Source organism: Mesocricetus auratus, unplaced genomic scaffold (genome assembly GCF_017639785.1).
Source record: "Mesocricetus auratus isolate SY011 unplaced genomic scaffold, BCM_Maur_2.0 Super-Scaffold_100004, whole genome shotgun sequence".
NCBI classification, from domain to species: Eukaryota; Metazoa; Chordata; class Mammalia; order Rodentia; family Cricetidae; genus Mesocricetus; species Mesocricetus auratus.
In genome coordinates, this window is record NW_024429189.1 from 59403316 (window position 1) to 59426383 (window position 23068).

General features: G+C 43.3%; 1 protein-coding gene across 10 annotated transcripts in view; it reads right to left on the minus strand.

Annotated features, from left to right (window-relative positions):
* The window catches only part of Atg13 (autophagy related 13), a 38331-nt gene that overhangs the window by 3356 nt on the left and 11907 nt on the right, over window positions 1-23068 (minus strand). For 6 of the 10 annotated variants that reach the window (XM_040745833.1, XM_013121892.3, XM_021231809.2 and 3 more), the window contains 16 exons: window positions 15676-15757; window positions 13620-13700; window positions 12900-13019; window positions 11291-11337; window positions 10173-10313; window positions 8302-8342; window positions 7572-7668; window positions 7128-7226; window positions 6462-6552; window positions 4672-4770; window positions 3905-4015; window positions 3452-3588; window positions 2241-2355; window positions 1792-1869; window positions 1298-1414; window positions 744-872 (listed from right to left, as the gene is read on the minus strand). In XM_040745833.1, the coding sequence (XP_040601767.1) occupies window positions 744-872; window positions 1298-1414; window positions 1792-1869; window positions 2241-2355; window positions 3452-3588; window positions 3905-4015; window positions 4672-4770; window positions 6462-6552; window positions 7128-7226; window positions 7572-7668; window positions 8302-8342; window positions 10173-10313; window positions 11291-11337; window positions 12900-13019; window positions 13620-13700; window positions 15676-15744 (1572 nt within the window). In that variant the 5' untranslated portion in view covers window positions 15745-15757. The remainder of the gene's footprint in view (window positions 1-743; window positions 873-1297; window positions 1415-1791; window positions 1870-2240; window positions 2356-3451; window positions 3589-3904; window positions 4016-4671; window positions 4771-6461; window positions 6553-7127; window positions 7227-7571; window positions 7669-8301; window positions 8343-10172; window positions 10314-11290; window positions 11338-12899; window positions 13020-13619; window positions 13701-15675; window positions 15758-23068) is intronic. The other 4 variants (XM_021231818.2, XM_021231822.2, XM_021231821.2 and 1 more) reach the window with 4 other exon arrangements.

A 23068-nucleotide genomic window follows, 5' to 3' on the forward strand; every position in this document is an offset into this window, starting at 1 on the left:
TGCAGAATGAAGCCCTCCAAGAAAGACAAGAACACTGGCCCTTACTCAGGACCTATGTGTTCCTTTGGCAGTGAACAGCAGGCCCAGCACTGTGAGCCCCACCGAGAAAATGCAGAAAAAGGCCAGTGAGATGGCTTCATGAGTAAAAGCACTTATTGTGCAACCCTAACATGTGTTTGGTCCTTGGAATCCAGATAAAGGCAGAAGGGGAGAGCAACTTTACACAATAGTCCTCTGATCTTTTTTTTTTTTTTTTTTGGTTTTTCGAGACAGGGTTTCTCTGTGGCTTTGGAGGCTGTCCTGGAACTCACTCTGTAGACCAGGCTGGCCTCGAACTCACAGAGATCCGCCTGCCTCTGCCTCCCGAGTGCTGGGATTAAAGGCGAGCGCCACCAACGCCCGGCTATTAGTCCTCTGATCTTGAATGGCACAAATATGCTGTGGTATGAATATGACCCCTTCTTGCCACATCCTATGCCAAGCACACAGTAAGTAAACATTTTTAAAGTGCTGTAAAAAAGAAAACCGAGTCAAGGCAATTCAAGACAACTGCCAGGCACCATGTATATGCCAAGTGGGACCAAAAGTGACCAACAGCTAACATACTTCTTTTCAGCAAAGACGGAAGGCAAAGGAGCAGGATGGAGTAACAGGAAGAAAGTTCTAGGCCTGTGGCACACGAATGGCCACCATGAGGATAGGAGGCAAGAGGAAGAGCTCTGGGAGGGAAGGAGTTTCCATACCAAGTCTTCCGCCATAGACTGGGCTCCAATGTCTATGGAGAGGCTGCTCAGCTGAGGTGGATTCTGAAACTCACGGTAGAAGGTCCCCAAGTCCATCGGAAGAATATCATCTTTAGAAAAAGCGGGTTTCTTTAAAAACAACACAAACTCAAGTTAGTTCATCTTTGGACCATGAAGAAAAATCAAAACAAGACTCTTTCGTTTCAGGAATTAGCTAAGAAAAGTGTTTTCTAGACTCATCTAAGGGAGAACATCAGTCCTTGTACCTTGCTTGTCTGGCCTATACTCTAGCCTGATGATGGCATTCCTTTTAACCTTCCCTTCCAACACCTCCTAAGCAAAGGGCTTTTGGGAAACCCCACACACACCCAATTTCAACTAAAGACACGACACTAAAAGCCTTGCTGTTCACAGGACTCCAAATGTCTCCCCAGAGTACCCTTGCAGCCTGTGCACCACCCCATCTGAAATGAAAATCTGTTCACAGGCAGCTGATGTTTCTAGGTTTACTTTCCAGAGAACAGCAAAGATCAAGGGTAGTGACTGTAACTTACAAAGTCAATCATAACAAAGTCGTCATGTGTATTGCCACTGCTGCCACCGCTGGAGCCATTTGAGTGCAGGCTGCCGTGGAGGGGAGACGTGGTCTCTGGGGAGTCCGGGGGATTCACCTAATTCAGAATAAGGCAAGTCAATGCAGACTCTGTGAGTAGGATATGGATTACTGTGAGCTGTCTCACAGTTATGGCAGAAACATACAGCCACACTGGGCATGGAAATGCATGCCTGTAATCCCAGAACTCAGGAGGCCAAGGCTGAGGCAAGAGAACTTCAAGTTGGAGATTTTGATGGGTTACACAAAGTTCCAGGCCAGCTTTGGCTTTGTAGCAAGCCCCTGTCTCAAAACAAATGGGGGGGGGGACAATGCTGGCTGCAAATCCATAAGCCAAGGAGCCTGGCTTAAGTCCTATGGAGGACTTAGTGACTGCCTGGGGAGGATGACCACTGTAGCAGCTACTGGAAACTGGTAGGCACTTGGTAGGCTCACCATAGGATCAGCATCCTCCAGCTCCAAATTCTTGGGAGCAAACATGGCAAAGGGTATGTCCAAACTTGTCAGGGTCACCTGAAGAGATAAAGGAGAGAAGTGTTCCTGCCTGACTTCCCCTAGCATACTTATTTCTAACAGGCTGACAGCAGCCTGGAGATCCAACAGCTTTCCACAGCTAGGCCAATCATGCTGCGCTGACCTCTTTGCCTCCCTGTCTCCAACCAAATACATTCACAGCAGAGGACTAGAGGAATATGGTTGGGAATGCTTAGACATAGTAAATGAGGCACAGCGAGTCCCAGGGTCCACTGGTTATTGATCCTCTTCAAAGGAAAGCTAGCACACACAAATTTTGCAAGCAATTTCAGCAGTCCCATAGGACACTGGTGCAGGGGACCTTACTCTAAGAACACAGACATCCACTGGAGCAGTGGCAGAAAAATCACCTGGTTGATGGGTTTGTTGACAAATGCTCCCACTTTTCGGACAAAGATAGTCTCCAAGACGTCATGGGGTGAGGCCCGTCCCTCACTGCTGTTAGATACAGTCTCAGTGTCCTCACTAAAAGAAAGAGAAAGTTTCAAACCACGGAACAACTCTAGTCACTGAGTCCACCTTCCTGTGAAGCTGGAGCCTGGGCAAGAAGTCCAGATGTTACCACTGCCTGCTTTTTGGCTTGGGTAGACTTGCTGGACCAACTAAAATGTCCACATATGTGAATGAGATGTCACACTGTAATGGTGTGAGTTCATAAAATCCTATCAGAAATGTCAAGGACAACCACACATGGCAGCCAGACACAGTAAGCAGCTCTCACAAAGCTGCAGGTTAGTATTCACCTCACATTTTAGCCCCCTTTTAAAATTAATTATTAAAAATTTTTTATGTGTATTTATGTGTGTTATACCTGCATGTACGTCTGTGTGAGGGTGTCAGATCTTGGAGTTACAGACAGTTGTGAACTTCCATGTGGGTGCTGAGAATTGAACCGGGGTCCTCTGGAAAAGCAGTCAGTGATCTTAACCACTGAGCCATCTTTCCAGTCTCTTTAGCACGCCTCCATCAGTCTGATGAACTAAAACTACCATAAGACCCTATGGATTAAAGCTGGGCTTTGTGGTACATGCTTTTAATCCCAGCACCGAGAAGGCTTCTGAGTTCATACGACCTGACTCTCAGAGCCCTCACTATTCAGCGTCCACAATCTTCAGCTTTACCCATTATGGGGAGGAGCCCAGGGTCAGAAAACAGGGCCACTAAGTGACTAATAGATCTTCCTTTGATCATGTGATTGGGGATGGGGGAGAAACAGGATCAACATTTGAAAAGACAGGAAAAGAATAAGTTATTTTCCAAAGATTTCTACTCCCACCACTCCACTGTGCCAATGAAAAAGTACGTCAGGAATTTCTCTACTGAGAAAGTTTTTTGGTGGAGGAACATGCCAAACACATGCGCACACACAATGTAAAAATAACTTAAGAAAGCCCTGCAATTTCCTCTCAGCAGCTAAGACCCAGAGAGCTTCCTCATATACTAGCTGCAATATTAGACTCTTATCAGAGACCTCTAAGGCTTTCCCCTTGGGAGTCTGTGTATCAGGGTATTCAGGTTCCTGGATGGCCTTAGCAATGGCAGAGCCATAATGGAAACTTACCTGCTAGAGGGTGTGGCAGCGCAGTGGATCCCATCAGAAGGTGTGTGAGTCACCACTCTCTCCTGATCCGCCTGGGTGCCTTGAGCAGGCTGGTTGGGAACAAGAGGTACTCCACCTTCCTTCCCAGGAACCATCAGCTTTGGAGGGAACGGAAAGACAAAATGAACTAGAGCAGTGCCACGAAGTAGGTGAACCTCATAAGCTTTTTCATCATCAATGCCTCTACCAGGTGGGCAGCCATCTTGGACCTTAATTCTCTTGGGATATGGCTACTGGAAGACATTTGTGGTCATGACTACAGAGGGAGAAGGGAAGAGAGAGAGAAACCCTGGCAAGGTCTTTCTTTCCCTTCTGAGATCAGAGGATCCACCTCCTCAGAAAGTCATGTTAGTTGCCCATAAGGAAGGGAGGCAGCCCTGAGAAGCCCGTGATCCTCCCCGCCCTGAAAGGTACCTGGTGAGTGTGTGTAGTGTTTAAGCCAGCAGTAAACACTACTGGATAAGCCAGGTCAGCCGATCCAAGGCCCAGGACAGCAGGCTGATAGGAAAGGCGAGAGCTTGAGAGCTGAGCAAGAGAAAAACAAGGCAGAGGAAAGGCAGGGAGAAAAGGGAACCTAGCATGTGACTCAGGCTGGAACTCAGCCGAAAGGCAGGAGCAGATCCCAGTGGACCGAGGGGCAAGGGTGGGCCAGGCCTTTTTCTTTAAGAAAACAGAGACTTGTTTGATCTGGGATTAGCTCTAGAGCCTCCCAAAGGCCTCCACTGAGTGCTTGGCTCCTTAGTTTCCTATTTTTTTCCAGCTCAGTAGATCTCCTGGGCACAATCCTGAGCTGAATCTCCCATATCATCCTATTTTCTCCTTTGTCCTTGAGATCCCTTTGAAACTAAAACTATCTTCTCCAATCACACCTCTATCGCCCCAGGGATGGACGGCTCCTATTTATATTGAAAAGAGAAAGATTACCAGTCATGGACTGTTTATTTGGAAACCTGATATAAATAGCTCCATGTATTTTTCACATAAAGGAGGAGGGGCAAATAAAAACCACTATTTTGGGTTGCTGGGCTGTGGCTGTATCCTATTCAAATCAATTACCAAGACTTAAAATAATCCCACAGAACAGTTGAAGACCAAATAACTATACTCTGTACTCCTTTTTTTTTCTTTTACGTAGAAAGAAGCCATCTGATCATATCCCCTTCTTCCCATTATGAACTCACTTGATGGGAAAAGGCCAGTCCTGCCATAGGGACCCTCAGAGTGTCCGTCACCACAGGAGTAGGGGTCTGAAAATGTGCCTTTGTGACAGTAAACACACACTGTGCACAGACACACAGAGAGACAGGAGAAACAAGAAAAAAAGAAAAGGGACTTGAGAAAAAAGTGGGAAAAAACCTCCAGAAGGGGCAGCAGTGAGAGGCTGGACAGAGAGTGGCGACTCAGGAGACAGGCAGGGACAGGCATGCTGGCTTCCCAAAGCAGCAACCAGGAGGGTGCTTAGACGTGACATGTATCTCAGGGCATGCCCTGCAAGCCTGTCTCCTTGACAGGCAGCTGGAAAATGCACTGACTCAAGTGGGAATGACATGGCAAAACAGAAACCCAAACCAAGCATTAGTCTGTCGTCATCTGGAAAGGTGTGGGAGGAAGTGAGGGAACAGCTCTAACTGGGGAGGGCCTGGAGCAGAATGGAGGTCAACTTCAGAACTGAGGACACTGGCTTAATCAGGAAACCCTCAGCCAGCAGGACAGGCTTTTCTCCCCCCCTTTTTCGAGACAGGGTTTCTCTGTATTGTTTGGAGGCTGTCCTGGAAATTGCTCTGTAGACCAGGCTGGCCTCGATCTCACAGAGGTCCGCCTGCCTATGCCTCTGCCTCCCAAGTGCTGGTCTACCACCGCCCAAGGGACAGGTTTTTTTGTAATGTATGTATTATGCATACAATGCTCTGCCTGCATGTATACTTATACACCAGAAGAGGGCACCATTCATTACAGATGCTTGTGAGCCACCATGTGGTTGCTGGGAATTGAACTCAGGACCTCTGGAGGAGCAGCCAGTAACCTCTGAGTCATCTCTCCAGCCTGGGACAGGCTTAAAGAGCTAAAATTTGTTGGCCAGATTGTTAGCATGCTCAGGTGCACACTTTCGTATGTCATCCCTGAAGTGATTGTGAGTGCAGTTTGTGTGTATTCAGATAGTCTTGCAGTTGGGAGAATTTGAGAATAAAAGCTTGGGCCTTCTCAACATTCGAAGGCAGCCTGGTCTACATAGTGTGTTTTATGTCAGCCAAGAATAAACAAAGTCACCATTTCAAAAACAAAAACCTGAAGTCCAAGTGGAAGAGGAAAAGGCAATGAGGAGTTTGGGGGATAATTAAGTGTCCATGAAATCCAGTCAGAGGAGATTATGACTGCTTGCCATGGTCTCAATCCATGCCTATTAAACCAGATGGAGGCGATGCATCCTCTGAGGATGCTGGCATCAGAGTGCATTACTGAAACTGGGTTTGCCACTCTAGACTCACTAATGAGGGAAGTTAATGGCTGAAATGCTTGGACAGAGAATGTGGACAGGCAGATGGAGAGCTGTGTCAGCCACTAAGTAAAGCAGTGCTGCCAGGTGCGGTGGCACACACCTCTAGTCCCAGCACTTGGGAGGTAGAGGCAGAAGCAGGTGGACCCATGTTGACAGAGTGAGTCCCAGGACAGCCAAAGCAACACAGAGAAACCCTGTTTTTAAAGACCCTCCCCCGAAAGGAACAACTAAGTCAACACCTGCAGGTTGAGTGCTTGTCTGGTGTCAGAATGCGGTAGAGTTCTGTGACTGAGGCTTAGGGATCTGAGGATGACAGCAGAATGGTTAGCCTGGGAACAAGCAATCTTACTGCTGAGAAGGCTCTCAGTTACTCCTCAAAATAACCACAATCACCAAAGGGGTTGTAGCTAAATATGGACAACATTCCCTAAAGCCCACAGGAATACACACAACAGCCCACAACCCTTTCCCTACCTGGGAGGGAGGGGAGGTGGAAAAAGAGGTGGTACACACTTCCTGAGAGTCCTCCACTGACGGGTATGTGACTCCAGCATCCTCGCCAGTTCTGTAGCGGAGGAGGAAGGACAATGAATTTTATCATGATGGTAGCCAACTCCAGAAAGTATACAAACAGTGGTTAGAAAAGGCCTACAGTTGTGTCAAGTTTTAGGCAGAGTTCATAAGGCCAAATGGCAACCCGAAAACCATTTTTCTTTTTTTTTTTATTTTATAAGTATACAGTGTTCTGCCTGTACGCCAGAAGAGGGCACCAGATCTTGTTCCAGATGGTTGTGAACCACCATGTGGTTGCTTGGAATTGAACTCAGGACCTCTGGAACAGCAGCCAGTGCCCTTAACCTCTGAGCCATCTCTCAAGCCCCCCCCCCCCCCCCCCCGAAAACCATTTTTCATAATTCACAAATTACTGGTATTTATGTAGTCTCCAAATAACTTGCTATGAGAGAAAGTGACATCACAGCCTTGATCCTAAACACTCAGTAAGCTCCTGAGACACTGGCTCAAGCCTTGGTGTACCAAATTGGCAATAGCAAGAAAAGAACTAGCCTTTTCATTTCTACCCACATGGCCAGTGGATGTTTTGCTTAGCTGCCACTTGGGGGAGCATCTCCCAGTCCTTACCTGTAATTGCAGGGGTGCATGGGAGAGGAGCTGGGATAGGGACGGTCAACAAAGTGATCAATGATAATCCCCATGATAGGTGGGGTCCTCTCAAACTGCCTGTAATGCAATAAGCACATTGCAGTATTTGTTAGAATTTCTTCCCAGTCACCTTCAAGTCTACAGAGGGCCCCTCACTTCATAGCTACAGCAGGTCTACCAGAGCCTTAACAGTGCAGCCTCTAAATATAAACCACAGACTCTATTTCTGGACAGGTTGGCTTGGGGACACTTGAAATCTCCAAGTGTGACAGTGACGCTCTCTCACTCTCAATTGCACTTTTCTGGAAAGGGTGGCTTTTAGTAATGTGAACTGTAGTTGTAGTCTTGGAGCTTTGGTTGGGGAAGCAGAAGCTTTCATATCGTTGGGCTACAGCTCTTATGGACTCCAAGCCTCTTCCTCACCTGGTAGACATGAATGCCAAATTAATTCTATAAGCACAGGAAAGAGTGATTGTGCCAACAGGGGTGCCCACTGTTCCAACTCGAACTGTCTGGAAGCCTAGAAGAGAGAAAATATCAGCTCTTTTCCCAGACGATGCTGACACAACCCCGAGCCATGCCCAGGGGCGGTAGTACATGCCTTTAATCCCAGCACTCAGGAGGCAGAGGCAGGCAGATCTCTGTGAATTTGAGGCCAGCCTGGTCTACAGAGCAGTTCCAGGACAGCTAGGGCTATTTCTTTGAAAAAAAAAAAAACCCAACCAAACAACAACAACAACAACAAAAACCAAAACCAAGCAAGCAAACAAAACCAACCAACCAAAAATACCACAAGTCAAAAAACCCAATTCAAACCAAAAGGCAAAAGAGAAACAACCACAAAAGGTCTGGGTAGGGAGTTCAAAAGTACACAGCTTAATTATCATGAAGAGGGAGAAGGGAGACAGAGGAGAGGGAGAAAACCCAAGCAATGAATTCCTGCAGGAACTTCTGAAAAATTATTCTGTCAACCCTCGTAGCTCCTTTGACAACTGACCAGGCTCCTTAACCTTTTCCTTACTGTATTATACATTTTGAAGCTATGGTATGTTTATACAAGGTTAGTCATGAATCTAAGTAGCAACTGAGTTCATCTTTCAAGTTAGTACAGCTCTTAGCATTACAAATGTTTCTGGCCCGAATACATACATACCTTCTCCTAAACCATTCAGTTGAACTTCACCAAAATAAATCCTGAAGGGAAGAAAGAAAAATAAATGACAGCCCATTCTCCATAAAGACTATGTCTAAAATGCCGAGAAACAGCCGAAGCATGCCCGCTTCCCTTATCTGCATGGACACTTTTCTTCAGTTGAGCCTCGGGCATGAACACCATATGGTGATGGCTAAGGAAGAGATGAGGAGATGGGCTGAGATGGCAGACATCCGCAGCACCTCCACAAACACCCAAGCTTGTGCAGCAAGTCCTTTACCTGATAAACCCTCTCATCTGCCTTTAAGTTCTTTCTTGAAGTGTTTTTGGTCGCAACAAGAAAAGTAACTGACACAATAAGAAATGAGTGAAGAATAGAAAGAAATCTATTATAGTCAAATGAGAGTCTAGGAATTTTCAACACTCAACCTGGCATCTGAGACAAAAAGACATAGGTTGTTAGGGTATTGTTAAGAGAATTAAGGATGGCCAGGCGGTGGTGGCACACGCCTTTAATCCCAGCACTCAGGAGGCAGAGGCAGGCAGATTTCGAGGCTGGGCTGGACCGACAGCCTCCAAAACAAAACAGAGAAACCCTTTCTCGTAAAAACCAAAAAAAAAAAAAAAAAAAAAAAAAAAAAGTTAAGGATGACTTTGCAAATATTCTCTGTCTAGGATCATTTCAGTATAACTGCCAAGTCTCTTCAATCCCTCCACACTAATATGCTAGTTCTACAAGTCAGCACTACATTCGACAAAGGCTAAACCAGCAGCTAATGTGCAACACAAAACATTCTTGGATGATTCAGGAGCTCTGACTCATACTTTAATCTCCCAGACTCCTCCCTTCAAGCCCATTATGCAAAATAAAATGACGACTGCTCTGATACCACACCTACCCACCTTTGCCTGGTCAGCTACTGTCCCCTCTATGTGTAGTCAGTGATCATTTTCCTGCATTTCTACTTGCTAAGACTGTGTTTGCCTCTGTGCAGCTCAATATCACTTCCTCCGAGAGGCCCGCTTTCCTTCTTACTCCAGGGAAAGCTTTTCTTTTCTGTGTTCTCTTAAGGGCTTCTCCATGGAGTACTGTGCTTATGCGTATATCACATGTATCAAATTTCCTCCTTTAAAACAAAAACACTTGCTGGCCATGATGGTGCACATCTTTAATCCTAGCACTTGGGAGACAGAAGCAGGCAGATCTCTGTAAGTTCAAAGTCAGACTGGTCTACAGAGTGAGTTCCAGGTCAGCCAGGACCATATAGAGAAACCCAGACATGCAGGAGAGGTAAAAGCTACGAGTTACACGGCAACATGTAGATGAATAGAAATGGATTAATTTAAGTCATAAGAGCTAGCAGGACAAGCCTAAGCTATCAGCTGAGCTTTTATAAATATGTCTGTTGTTTTTTTTTTTTTTTTGTGAGTTGGCAGCCAGAAGAAAAACCTGTCTACACCCACCCCCACCTTCCCAGTGCTGGCCTTAACTTGAAGGGCTGCTGTGCCCACGTGGCATTTACATGGCTTCTGAGGATCTGAACTTTGGTTCTCAATGCTTGCATGACAAGCACTTTAACTACTAAGTCATCTCCCCAGTTCTAAAGCTTGTTTGAAACTCCCTTTCCAGCTTTGAAATGTATGTCTGCAGGACCTCAGCAACCGTTCAACAGGAGCTGCAACTGCACAGAGACAAAAGGACAGTGGGCCTGGTGAGTCTTAAAAGCTGGGCTTCATGAGGGAAGCTGCAAAACTACAGAAACAATACTAGAGTCAACTGTCTGTATGAAAACAAAATCAGAACACGTGAGTGCCAGACAGCTATGTACACTGCAAGGACTGGTGAGTAAACCAAGACCCTTGATATTTACCTGTACAATATTACATATTCATGCCCTTGTTTTCTGGAGAGTCTATAGGCTGGTGTCACCCTCGTGATAGCGAGAAGAGACTTAAGCAGCAGTGACAGTCTGTTGTATACAGTGTAGGAAACTTTTATTTCTTTATCACACCTGAGGAAGAAAAAGACACTGTTAGCCTATGCTATGGAATGCTTCAACTCTGCAAAACACATTCTAAATTATAGATACACTCAAGAGTTCTATCACTGTGAGGTGGTAGCACACGCTTTTAATCCTAGCACTTGGGAGGCAGAGGCAGGTGGATCAATGTGAGTTTAAGGCCAGAGCTTTACAGAGCAAGTTCTAGGACACCCGGGGATACATAGAAAAACCCTATTTCGAAAAACCGTATTAAAAAAAAAAATGAAGAGCTCTACCAACAAACTGCTGAAGTAAGCCATAGTATGCTTTTTTTTTTCACATTAGACATAGGTAAGCACCAGAAGAACCTACTGTTTGTATCTACTTAAAAAAAAAGTACACTTAGAAACAACCTAATGATATTGCAAATTATACTCAATCAGCTGTTTATTTTTAAGGTTCTGTCTTAGGAGCTATTTAATCCTATATAGAAAATTTGGAGAAAAAAATGTATTTGTTACAAAAATTTTGGATAACCTGTCAGATGCTTTCTATTCAAGAAAAACAAATGTCCATGCCCAACACATGCTCTTTTTAAAAACCCAAGCTTCAGACAGGCGGTGAGCTAATCTGCCTTCAAAGACACAACAGGAGAAAGAGGTAACATTCCAAGCCATCATAGTGTGTACAAAAGAGCAGTACGGGGAGATTTCCCCAGATAGCTGCCCCACAGACTACCATGCAGGAGCTCACAAGGGGGCCTAATCAGAGAACAACAAATCCTTTGCAGCCTTGTTGCTGCTCCTTTCCCAGTTGTGAGTGAGTCGCTCTGAAGGTCATCTCTGTGCCTAGGCTGGAAGCCAAGCATGACGCAAATCATAGCAAAGCCTGCTGGCTCTGCTGCCGGGTCAGAATGTGTCTCTGTGGCTGACAACAAAGCCTGCTTTCACATGATGTCATTGCTTATCCTCAGCTACCACACCAAGGAGCCCAACACAGAAACTTACTTTTCATTCATTTCAAGACACCAAATCTCCAACTCCATGGAATCTCCCTGCAGAGGAGACAGGAGAAATACACTGAATTGTCATCATACAATCATAAGAAATATTGGAGACTACAAATACATAAAAAAGAACAATTTAGAAAGCAGCTTTTCTAAAAGTTGGATCATGCTATATATACTGTTTTTATCTATTTTTTAACAAACATATCATGGAATTTTCCTTCTAACTAAAAATTACAGCCCGGCATTGGTTGTGCATGCCTTTAATCCCAGTACTTGGAAGGCAGAGGCAGGCGGACCTCTGTGAGTTTGAGGTTAACCTGGTCTATGAAGCAGTTCCAGGACAGGCTATCCAAAGCAATACAGAGAAACCCTGTCTCGAAAAACCAAAATAAAATAAAATAAAAATTACAGAAAGGAGGGGGAGACAGAGGGAGAAAGATTGATTGAGAGAGCCTGATTTTTATTTTCTTTTGTGGTACTGGGGATTAGCTCTAGGCTTGGTATTCACTATGAATCTACTACTCAGCTACACTAGCAGAAATCTACACTAGCCACTGTTCATTGCTATACTGTATCCAATGACAGTATTCAGGCATCTGTACTGGCCTGTCCTTGGGGTTATGACAGGATACGCCCTCAGCTGCAGTCACTAAGAGCACCACCTGTGCACATTCACTACAGTCCCTTTTAAACGGGTCCTGCCCACCTCCCATCCTTCTTTGGAGACTGGTCTCCCCCTTCCTTTCCCTTCTTTATCCCTTTCCCTAAAAAAAAACAAAAAAACAAAAAACAAACAAACAAAAAAACCCTCTGCTTGAACCCTGTTGAATGGCGTCTTTCTCTCATGCACCGCTTTTCTTAAATTGCAGTGACTATTATTTTATCTATCCAGGCCTCATATATTTTTTTACATATTTCCAATTTTTCTACCACTACAAGAAAAACTTTTTTCTTTAATTGTATTTATTTATTTAGTGTGGTGGTGGCATTGGTTCTCTTCTACCACACAGTATTCAGGGAACACACTCAGGTCATCAGACTTGGTGACCTCACCTGCTGAGCCATCCTACCAACCCTAGGCTTTGCTTTTTGAGACAGTTTCATGCTCACTTTGGCTGTACATATATTAAAACTGGAACTAAGAGTCTCAATCCGAAAAAAAAAAAAAGCTGATAACATTAGCCTAACCATCACTTTGTGCATTATTCTGAACAAGTGGGTAAGAAAAAACTAAATTCATAATTCCTCAGCTTTATACCATTATTGTGTTCTATGAACACAGGCAACACTTGGGTTTAACCCCCAGCATAGCAAAAAAAATTTTTTAAATAAAAATCCCCAATTCTGCCAGTCGGTGGTGCCAAACACCTTTATTCCAGAACCCGGATAGCAGAGGCAGACAGATCCCCGAGTTTGAGGCCAGCCTGGACTAGAGAGTTAGTGCCAAGACAGTCAGGGCTACACAGAGATACCCTGTTTTGTTCCCCCTGCCCCCCATCTCTAATTCCTTCAAAAAATGATGAGAAATTAATAAAGAAAAGGAACATGAATAAAGCTAAAAATGATCTGGAAGCAGAGGATGATGACCAAGTCCAACATGGTCTTACCTCAGAAGTCTTGAGTGATATCTCCACACACATAGAGCGCCCCACTGCAGGCAGCTGCCCCGAGAGGGCCTTCTTTGCTTCATGTGTGACTTCTGGGATGTCTTTGATTGCTAAATTGAACTAAAAACCAGGAGATTTCTGTGTGAAACCTTCTCAAGGAGCATTATGGGAACACAGAGCAGTGTATGCAGGTATTGCTTTTAGCTGATTAGGAACACTAAGTTGGGCTGGAGAGATGGCTCAAAGAACCCTGACTGGTCTTCCAGAGGACCCAGGTTCAATTCCCAGCATCCACATGGCAGCTCACAACTGTCTGTAACAAGATCTGACACCTTCATGCAGGCAAAACACCAATGCACATAAAATAAAAATAAAAAAAAAGGGAACACCAAGCCATTTCTTCCTTCCCTATGGGGAGCAGCTTGCACCAAAGTCCCAAGTTTTAGGCAAAAAGGATAATTACCAATTACACAGATTAGCTACCAAGATACTATTTTATCTCCTAAGAACTGTATTTTGCCATGTTACAGCAGAAAGTCAAGGTCCAAATAAATAGGGGACTAATTTTTATAAAGAATGCATATACTTTCTATACAAATGGGTCAATTGATTAGCAACTCCATAAGCAGTACACCTTACATGGCAGCAGGACATTTTATATTCATTCCTCTTGACAGACACCACAATATACACAGTCATTAGCAAAGAATAGGAATTTACCCAATCTGAACCCGTTGGGGAAGAAGATGAACGAGTGCAAATCTTTTCACCAAGTCGAGCCTGGACAATTACTTGGACAGTCTGAAAACAAAATGCAAATAAAAATGATTTGGGGGGAGATGAAAAGAAAAAAGAGAGAGAAAAAGAAAATGATTTACCTCCTTATGGGGTTAAAATTCTGCCAAAACAGGGTTAAAATAAGGCTAGCTAATTCTACTAAGTCATAATTCTACCCCAGGGAGGTGCAGAAGCATAAGAGTAGACAGAAAGACAGTGAGCACACAACAATACTCTAAGCATTCCTGAGGGTGGTGTCAGCCAGTAAAAAGCAGTTTGAAACTTATACTGTAGAGTCATCTCACATGGCAGAAGGAAAACTGCACATGGTAGGTAGCCATGATGTTACTAAATATCCACTGACACAAATCTGGGTCATCATGATAGATTTAAAACAAGAACTGCACAATTATACACCCAGCTTTGCTCGTGTGGCTTGTGTCTGTCTTCCAGATCATTTTACCATCAGAATTGTTGGTGTGGCTTGCACAGTAATTGTTGCAAGGAAGGAATGATACAGGTAGAAATGACTTTTAGATTCAGAAAAACATAATATTCAAATTAGAACTGGAATTTTCCACTTACTGTAAAGAGAAGAAATTCATAAAAATTGTTAGCATGGTTAATTTTAATTGTCAATTTTTGCATTAGAAACCTGTCATAAAATAAGCAAAAAATTAAGCTGGGTGGTGGTGACACCCACCTTTAATCCCAACACTTGGGAGGCAGAAATAAAGAGATTTACGAGTTCCAGGCTGGCCTGGTCTACATAGCAAGAACCCTGCCTCAAAAATAAATAAATAAATAAGCAAGTAAGTAAACAAATAGATAAATAAAGCGAGCACAACAAAAAATTATTTACATAGTGTTAGTAAAATATGTCTTTGGGTATGTCTATGATGGTGAATGTGGGTGGAACCATCCCACTCAATGGGCTAGAGTATTAGAGCAAATAAAAAGGGGGAAGGAAGCTGAAGTAGTGAAGAATGCTGGCTGCACAATCATGAGGACAGGAGTTGGATGCCAGGACCCACCACACCAGAGCCAGGTATGCCACAAATGCCTCTAACTCCAGCTCTGAGGGATTCAACATCCTCTTCATTTCCATCTGAGCACAAGTTTATATACACACACACAGAAGAGTGACATTTAAGGACTAGCAAGATGGCTTAGTGAATTAATCATGCACTTGCCAGCAAACCTGGACCCACGTGGTGGAAGGAGAGAACAGATTCCTGCAAGTTGTCCTCTGACCTCCACACAAGTGCTGTAATGTGTGTGCCCCCACCCCCACAGAAAATATATAACAACAATGTGAAACAGTAAAAAGGCGTATGCAGCAGTGCTCACGCATGTAATCCTAACACTTGGAAGGCTGATGTAAGGACTGCCATGGGTTTGAAGTCTGCCTGGGTTACAAAGTGAAACCTTATCTCAAAACAACTGTCAACCAGATGAGCACTGGAATTTTCTTTTCTCTACTTCCTGACCCAGTGTGATGTGAGGAAGCAGCCTCCAGCATTCATAGTGGACTACATCCTCTGAACTGTGAGACAGAACAAACCCTGCTTCCCTTACCTTGTTTCCTGTCAAAAATCTGGTCACGGCAATGAGAAAAGAAACTAATACACTGAGAGTTCTAGTGTTAGTGGAAACTGTGGGAAAGATGCTAAAAGGCTGCCCATTCCAGTTCACAGTCTTTGTTCCCATCCCAAAGGAAAATACTGTGCCAATAACCTGGCATAACAGTTTGACATTTCTACAGATAGCCTTACAAAAGTTTTTTTGAACAAGTAGCTGTGGAAAATTGGAAGCTACTTTTTACTTACACCCCCAATTCCACCCCCACACTTCACAGTTTGGTTTACAACAGACAGAAGTATCCCTGAAAATGGGCAAGCTGCAAGCTGTTATGCTACATTTCCAAGGGAGGCTCTCTAAAGGAGAATCATGGATTATATTTCTAGCTGTTCCCAGCCCAAGAGAATGGACACAATACCTTGAGTGCAAAAAATTTAATAAACTTGTCCAGGTCCTTTCTGTCCTGGGAACTGAGATCAGTTTCCATTGCCTATCGGAACCTGTAAGAGAATAAAAGAAGAGAAGTGATGACAAATGTGACTAATCTTTTTAAAAACAGATCACATCAGAGCACAGACGGGAGCCTACTAGCTGTACAATAGTCACGTGGGAGTGGGAGAGTTTAAATTTCTTTCAGTTAAAGATACCAAAGGAGCTGGGCGTTGGTGGCACATGCCTTTAAAACCAGCACTTGGGAGGCAGAGGCAGAGGCAGGCGGATCTCTGTGAGTTCGAGGCCAGCCTGGTCTACAGAGTGAGTTCCAGGACAGCCTCCTAAACAATACAGAGAAACCCTGTCTTGAGAAAAAAAAAAAAAGATACCAAAGGAGAAAATATTAAAACACTATCTCTTGAAGAAAAGAATCCCACACAAACAGCCATATCTAGGAACCTAGGAAACACTGAGGTCAATTTAACTCACTCTGAAGTTTTGAGTATGATGTGTACGTGAGTGTGGGCACATGCAGACGTCAGAGGACAAACTCTAATCTTCCACTTGCTGTTTGCTGTTGTACTTGTCAGGCTAGTTGGCCTGTGGGCTTCTGGAGATTCTCCAGTCTCCACTGTGACCTTGCTATAGGAGCATTGGGCATGCAGATCTACATGACTATGTCTAGCTTTATATGGGTTCTGGGGATTCAAACTCAAGTTCTCAAACTTGCACAATAAGCACTTCACTATCCTGTACTGAGCACCACCAACAATCACTGAGCCATCACCCTAGCCAGATTCTGAAACTTTGAGCTTTAAATAGAATTTACCTAATTTTAATGAGAAATTTTGTTAACACAAATGAGTTAATCTACATTACTTCAAAAGGTCACTGATCAATCTCATTTTTTAAGGCTCCAGATCTGTTTTGAGAAACTGGTGACTTGAAAAGTTCTTTCTTCAGAATAACAAACTCATATGGGAACACTTAAATCTTGAGGAAGTTCATAAATTTCCAAAGCCCATGGGTGCCTACCCTCTCTTCCATCCTAGAGTGAACTGGTATGAACTAGTTTGAGACGACTAAATAATAAAGAATAAAATATTTGGGGAAAGAAGAGCATGACTGCCATGTTAGTAGCAGAGAGAAAAGATGTTTGTAACTATGAATGGACAGGGAAGTAAAACAGCTATTGCGAAGACCACAGTGGGATGTGCATCTACTGTGCCAAAGACACAGCCTCCTCCAGCCCTCAGGAGTAGCACTTCACCTGAGAGATAATAGTACTGACTGGTATAACCCAGATTGATTCTGCAGAATGAGAAGCAAGGAAACCAGTTAGGTCCTTGGCAAGAATCAAGCTGTGGGCAAGGCTCCAGCTCCAGCACTGCCTGGGGGGAAACAGCCTGTGGAGACACTCTAGAGGCAGAGCTGACTAGAGGCCCACTGTAGAAAGGGCACGCAGTTGTCAGCGCTTACAAGGAGGTAACTGAAAAGCAAATTTGTAAGTTTGTTTTTCAAGACAGAAGGTTTCTCTGTGGCTTTGGAGGCTGTCCTGGAACTATCTCTTGTAGACCAGGCTAGTCTCGAACTCACAGAGATCCGCCTACCTCTGCCTCCCAAGTGCTGGGACTAAAGGCATACACTACCACTGCCTGGCAAATTTAGTAAGATTTAATGAGATTTCATTTTACAACAGTGGTTCCCAACCTTCCTAATTCTTTGACCCTTTAATAGAGTTCCTCGTGTAGCTACTTCATAACTGTAATTTTATGAATCATAATGTAAATATTTGTGTTTTCTGATGGTCTTATATGACTCCTGTAAAAAGGTTGCTCTACCCCTCAAAGGGGTTGATATAGGTTGAGAACCACTGTTTTACAACATACAGAGAAGCCAAAAGGGGAACTGGTTTCAAGAAAATGGGTAAAGAAAGGAGAATGGTCCCTATAGGTTCATGTTTGAATACTTGGCCCCAAGTTGGTAGAACTGTTTGGAAAGAATTCGGAGGTATGGCCTTCTTGGAGGTGTGTATGAGACTTCAAAAGCCCAAGCCATTCCCAGGTAGCTCTTTGCTGCAGACTTGTGAAATCAAGATGTGAACTTTCAGCTGCTGCTCCAGAACCGTGCCTGCTTGCCCACTGCCATGCTCCCCACATGATAGTCATGGACTCAGGCTCTGAAACTGTAAGTTCCAAATTAAACACTTTGTAACTTACCTTGCTCATGGTACTTTATCACAATAATAGAAAAGTATCTAAGACAAAAAGTATTAATAACCACCCCATCAGCAGTTACCTTCCCTGACCATGAAGGCGGGTTAAGGGTGGAACTAAATCTTGAAGGCACCTGAAATCTTCCATGTAATGTATAGGCAGCAGGGGAAAACAGAGACCATCAGTTTGAAGCTAGACTTCATGGCACAGTCATGACTGAAAGTTGTGCAATCACATGAATGAGCAAGAGGATAAAGAGGGCGTGAACTAATGCTAGCAGACTAGGTGAGGAAACAAAAGGGATGGCGGAGGGCTAGAAGCCTTCAGCAATGGGGGCGAGTTGTTTTATAAATAGTTTTATGAAGTCCTACCATACAAGGTAAGGCAGCTGAATTTCTTTATGGGCAGTGTCTCATAGCAGCAAAAGAATAGAGAAAACTTTGCGAGGCCAGAGGACAATGTTAACACAGTTAACACAGTCCAGTGTCTCTCACTGACCTTGAACTCACAATGCAGACTAGGCTGGGTAGCCATCAAGCCCCAGGGATCCACATGGCTGTTTCAGCAGTTCTGACATTACAAGTAGACCTTTTATATCCAGCTATATTTATGTAGGTTCTGGGGATGGGACACTCACCAAGCACTTTAACAACTAAGCAATCTCAGCCCAAGAAAAATGGTCATTTTAGTAGTCTCTCTGGGCTATAAATAAAAACAAAAGGTCAAAGACAGAAACGTTTTGCTTCTTCAGCCTGTTTCTGAAGCCTCATGACCACCATTATTTTTGTAATTCAGGGAATAACAGGTTTATAAGAGCAATCATCCACAGGGCAAGAGACATAGCTCAATAGTTAAGAGCATTTGGTAGGCCAAGCAGTGGTGGTGCATACCTTTAATCCCAGCACTTGGGAGTCAGAGGCTGGCAGATCTCTGTGAGATCTTGAGGCCAGCCTGATCTACAAGAACTAGTACCAGAACAACCTCCAAAGCCACAGGGAAACCCTGTTGGGAGGGGAGGAGCTCCTGCTGGACAGGAATTTGGATTCCCAGCACCAATGTCAGCTGACTGTATCTCTGGCTCCAAATGATTAGAGGCACTCTTCCGGCATCCATGGATATCCCCCACCAGACACATGCACACTCACATAAATTAAAAACAAAACCATCCAAATCCACATAAATGTTAGATGGATTTAACAACATCTGTTTTCCCAGAACAAGCTGGCTAGCTGCACTAGACAAATCGATGGGCTCTGGGTTCAAGTAAGAGATCCTTACTCAAATGGACGGAACTAGAGAACACTATCCTGAGTGAGGTAACCCAAATGCAGAAAGACAAATACAATATATACTCACTCATAAGTGGATATTAGACATAAAGCAAAGGACAACCAGCCTACAGGTCACAACCCCAGAGAACCTAAGTAACAGAGGACCTTAAAAGAGACACACACATGGATCCACCAAGGAAGGGGAAAAAGACAAGATCTCATGAGTAAACTGGTAGTTGTGGGGAGCAGGAATCAGGGATCAGGGTGGAAAGGGAGTGGGGGAAAATGTATAGCTCAATTAAAAAAAAAAGAGAGAGACCCTGCCTCAATACATAAGGTGAAAAGTAATTGAAAACACCTTATATCAAACTCTTTACATACACCTTTACATATACATGTATGCATACACATGTGCTCCCACACATGCACAAAAACATGAAAAAAGAAAAAAGGGATGGGCTGAAGAAATGGCTCAGCAGTTAAGAACACCCGCTGTTCTCCCAGAGGTCCCGGGTTCAGTTCCCAGCACCCACATGGCAGCTTACTGTCAGTAATTCCAGTTACTTGTCTGTAACTTCAGTTCCAGGGGACCTGATACCTTCACAGCAATTCGTATAAAATAAAGTTAAATAAATTATTTTAAAAAAAGAAAAAGGGAAATGCACAAAAATGGCAAAGAAGTAGTTAAAAGCCAAACATGACAGCATGCACCTATGACTTGATAACTTGGAAGGCAAGGCAGAAGGATTGTTTGGAGCCTTGCCTGGGCACTCAATGAGACTATCTCAAAATGAAAGTAAAAGGAAGCCTAGGCATGACTTAGTAGTAGAGGGCTTACTAGCATGTGTGAGGTCCTAGATTTAATTCCTAGTACTAAAACAAAACTGAAGACCACTCTTGTTTGCAGAGAACAAGTTTACAAGTTAAAAAAAAAAAGAACAGCTGGGTATGGTGGCACATATCTTTAATCCCAGCAGTCTGAAGACAGAAGCAGGAGGATCTTTGTGAGTTCAAGGCTAACCTGGTTCACATAGAGAGCTCTATGACAAGGTTTTATAGAGACCCCCGTCTCAAAAAATGACCCCTTTGGAGGTTGAACAACCCATTCACAGGAGTTGCATATTAGTTATCCTGTGTATTAGATATTTTCACTATGATTCTTAACAGTAGCAAAATTACAGCTATGAAGTAACAATGAAAATAATTTTATGGCTGGGGTTACAACATGAGAAATTGTATTAAAGGGTTGAAGCACTAGGAGAGTGGTGAACCAATGCCCTAAAGACTCTTAACAAAGAAACCATTAGATTTAAATTTTTAATCCAGTAAAATTTCATGATGTAAATCAAAATACAAAAATCAATAGCCTTTTATAAGCCAACAGCAAACTATATAAATAGGAAAAGAGAATATCCCCTATATACAGCTATAAAAAGGCTATTATGAATTAATTTAATCAAAGTAGTGAAAGATTTTAGCACTGAAATTTATTAAACAATCAAAATGGAATCAAGAGACATAAGTAAGTAGATATTCTGTGTTCATGGAGTAGAATCTTAAAACTGTCTTACTCGCTGGATGTTGGTGGTGCAGGCCTTTAGTCCCTGCTCTGGGGAGGCGGAGGCAGAGGCAGATGGACCTCTATGAGTTCAAGGCCAGCCTGGTTTACAGAGTTCCAGGACAGCCTCCAAAATACAGAGAAACCCTGTCTCAAAAAACCAAAACAAACAAACAAAAAACTGTCTTACTCAAACTGATCTACAGGGTCAGCCCAATTTCTGTCAAAATACCAATGACATTAATCACAGAAATAGAAAAACTCTAAAATGTGTATAGAATCAGAAAAACTCCCTGAAGAGCCACAGCAATCTTGAACAAAAAGAATAAAAACAGATTATCACACGATCTGAATTCAAAATACACAAAGAATGATCAAGACAGTAGGGTGCTGACATAAAATAGACATAGACTAAAGGAACAGAATAAAAAGCCCAGAAATATAAAAAGCCCAGAAATATACCCATACATTTCCTGTCAAGTGACTTTGAAAAAGGTACAAAAAGTTCAGAAAAGGAAAAGACAGTCTCGTCAATGAACAGTGTTGGGAAAATTAGATGTTCATATATAAAATTAAACCAGAGGCTTATGTCTCACTATATAAAAATGGGCTAGAGACTTAATGTTTAAGACCTGAAACTATGAAAGTGCTGAAAGAAACCGACAAAAGAACTCCATGACATTGGTTTGGGCAATGATATTTCTGGATATGACTTCAAAAACACGGGGCTCAGAATGAAGCTACAAATCTTTTTTGTATGTGTCTGTCTGCTTTCTTGAGCCCTTTTCTGTCTATAAACACTCTTGCTCAGCTCATCAGAACATTTATTTCCTAGCTGTCCAATTGTGGATCTAAAATAAAACCCATCTGGAACTGTAAGCGACTGTAATGTTGTCCTTTAGCAGGGGTCACCACCTCACAGTTCTGAAGCAATACAGAAATGGACAGGAGATAAAAATGCACTGCAGGCTTACACTGCCCTTATTCTTTACTCTCAAGGAGACAGTTATTATGTTCTTGCCACAAGAACTAGCAGTATATGCATTATGGATTTTGTGACTTTCTGCACAACTGGATAGCTACAATTACTGAGGTTCAAAAGGTGCTGATCCCCCATGGGAAAAAGCTATCTCTAGGGCAGCAGTGTCTGCTGCTTCCTTACACCTGCTTCCTAAACACTAAATTTGCCTTTGCAAGACAGACAGTAGTTTTATTTTTTGTTTTGCTCTTTTGACTACCCTAAGAATAAAAAGCAAAACTTGGTGAGCCATGGGGCTAGGGAGATGGCCGAGAGGGCAGATGTGAGGACTTGAGTTCAAATCCCAAGAACTCTTGTAAACCTGGGGGTGGTAGTATCCATCTGTAATCCCAGTGCTCCTACAGGAAGACAGAGGCAGAGACAGGAGAACCCCGGGAAAACAAAGGGCTCACCAACCTGAAGAATGCAGCATTGAACAAGAGACCCTATCTCAAACAAGGTGCAAGTGGAAGACTGCCAATCTTCCCACATGTGCCACCGGCACCTACCCACACTCAAACAGAGTAAAGAAAAATAAAGCGGGGCGTTGGTGGCGCACGCCTTTAATCCCAGCACTTGGGAGGCAGAGGCAGGTGGATCTCTGTGAGTTCGAGTCCAGGCTAGTCTACAGTGCGAGTTCCAGGACAGCCTCCAAAGCCACAGAGAAACCCTGTCTCGAAAAACTAAAAAAAAAATTTTAAAAAAATATAAAAAAATAAAAACATCCCAACTGAACTTTTCTTCTTTCCTTTACTACCATGGTCAGTTATTAAATGCTGCTGTGGAAAATCTGTTTGTTAGGCTTTTTTTTTTCACAATTATCACAGTAATGCAGCCAGTATTTTTTGTCTAAAAGACAAGATGGTTACTTTGCATTCTGCAAGCTTAGTCTGTAAAGCTCAAGCAGACCACTGAGGGACTAATTACAGCAAAGCATTGTCATCAGACTGTTTATGAGCCACAAGTTTTGATGAACTCTTCAGGATGACTTTCATAGAAACTGGGTAGTGATTCTGAAAAGGTAACAGGTCTTACTGGTACCTTCAAGACAGAGCTTAGTCACTGAATGTGGTAAGTAGTGACCTTTAGTCAAGTCCAGAATGGGATACATGCTAGTTCTATTAGTTCAGTCAGGGTTTTGAGGACAATATTAGTTATAAGGAACAATTAACAATTCCAACTTGCTGAAAAACAAGACAGCCAAGCAAATAGAAGTGCAAGTAATATGTATGCTGCCTTTCCTAAAATAAGGGCACTTGGGGAAACTAAATCATTAACAGACGGTTAATTGCAATCACCCCACTATAAATGTCACA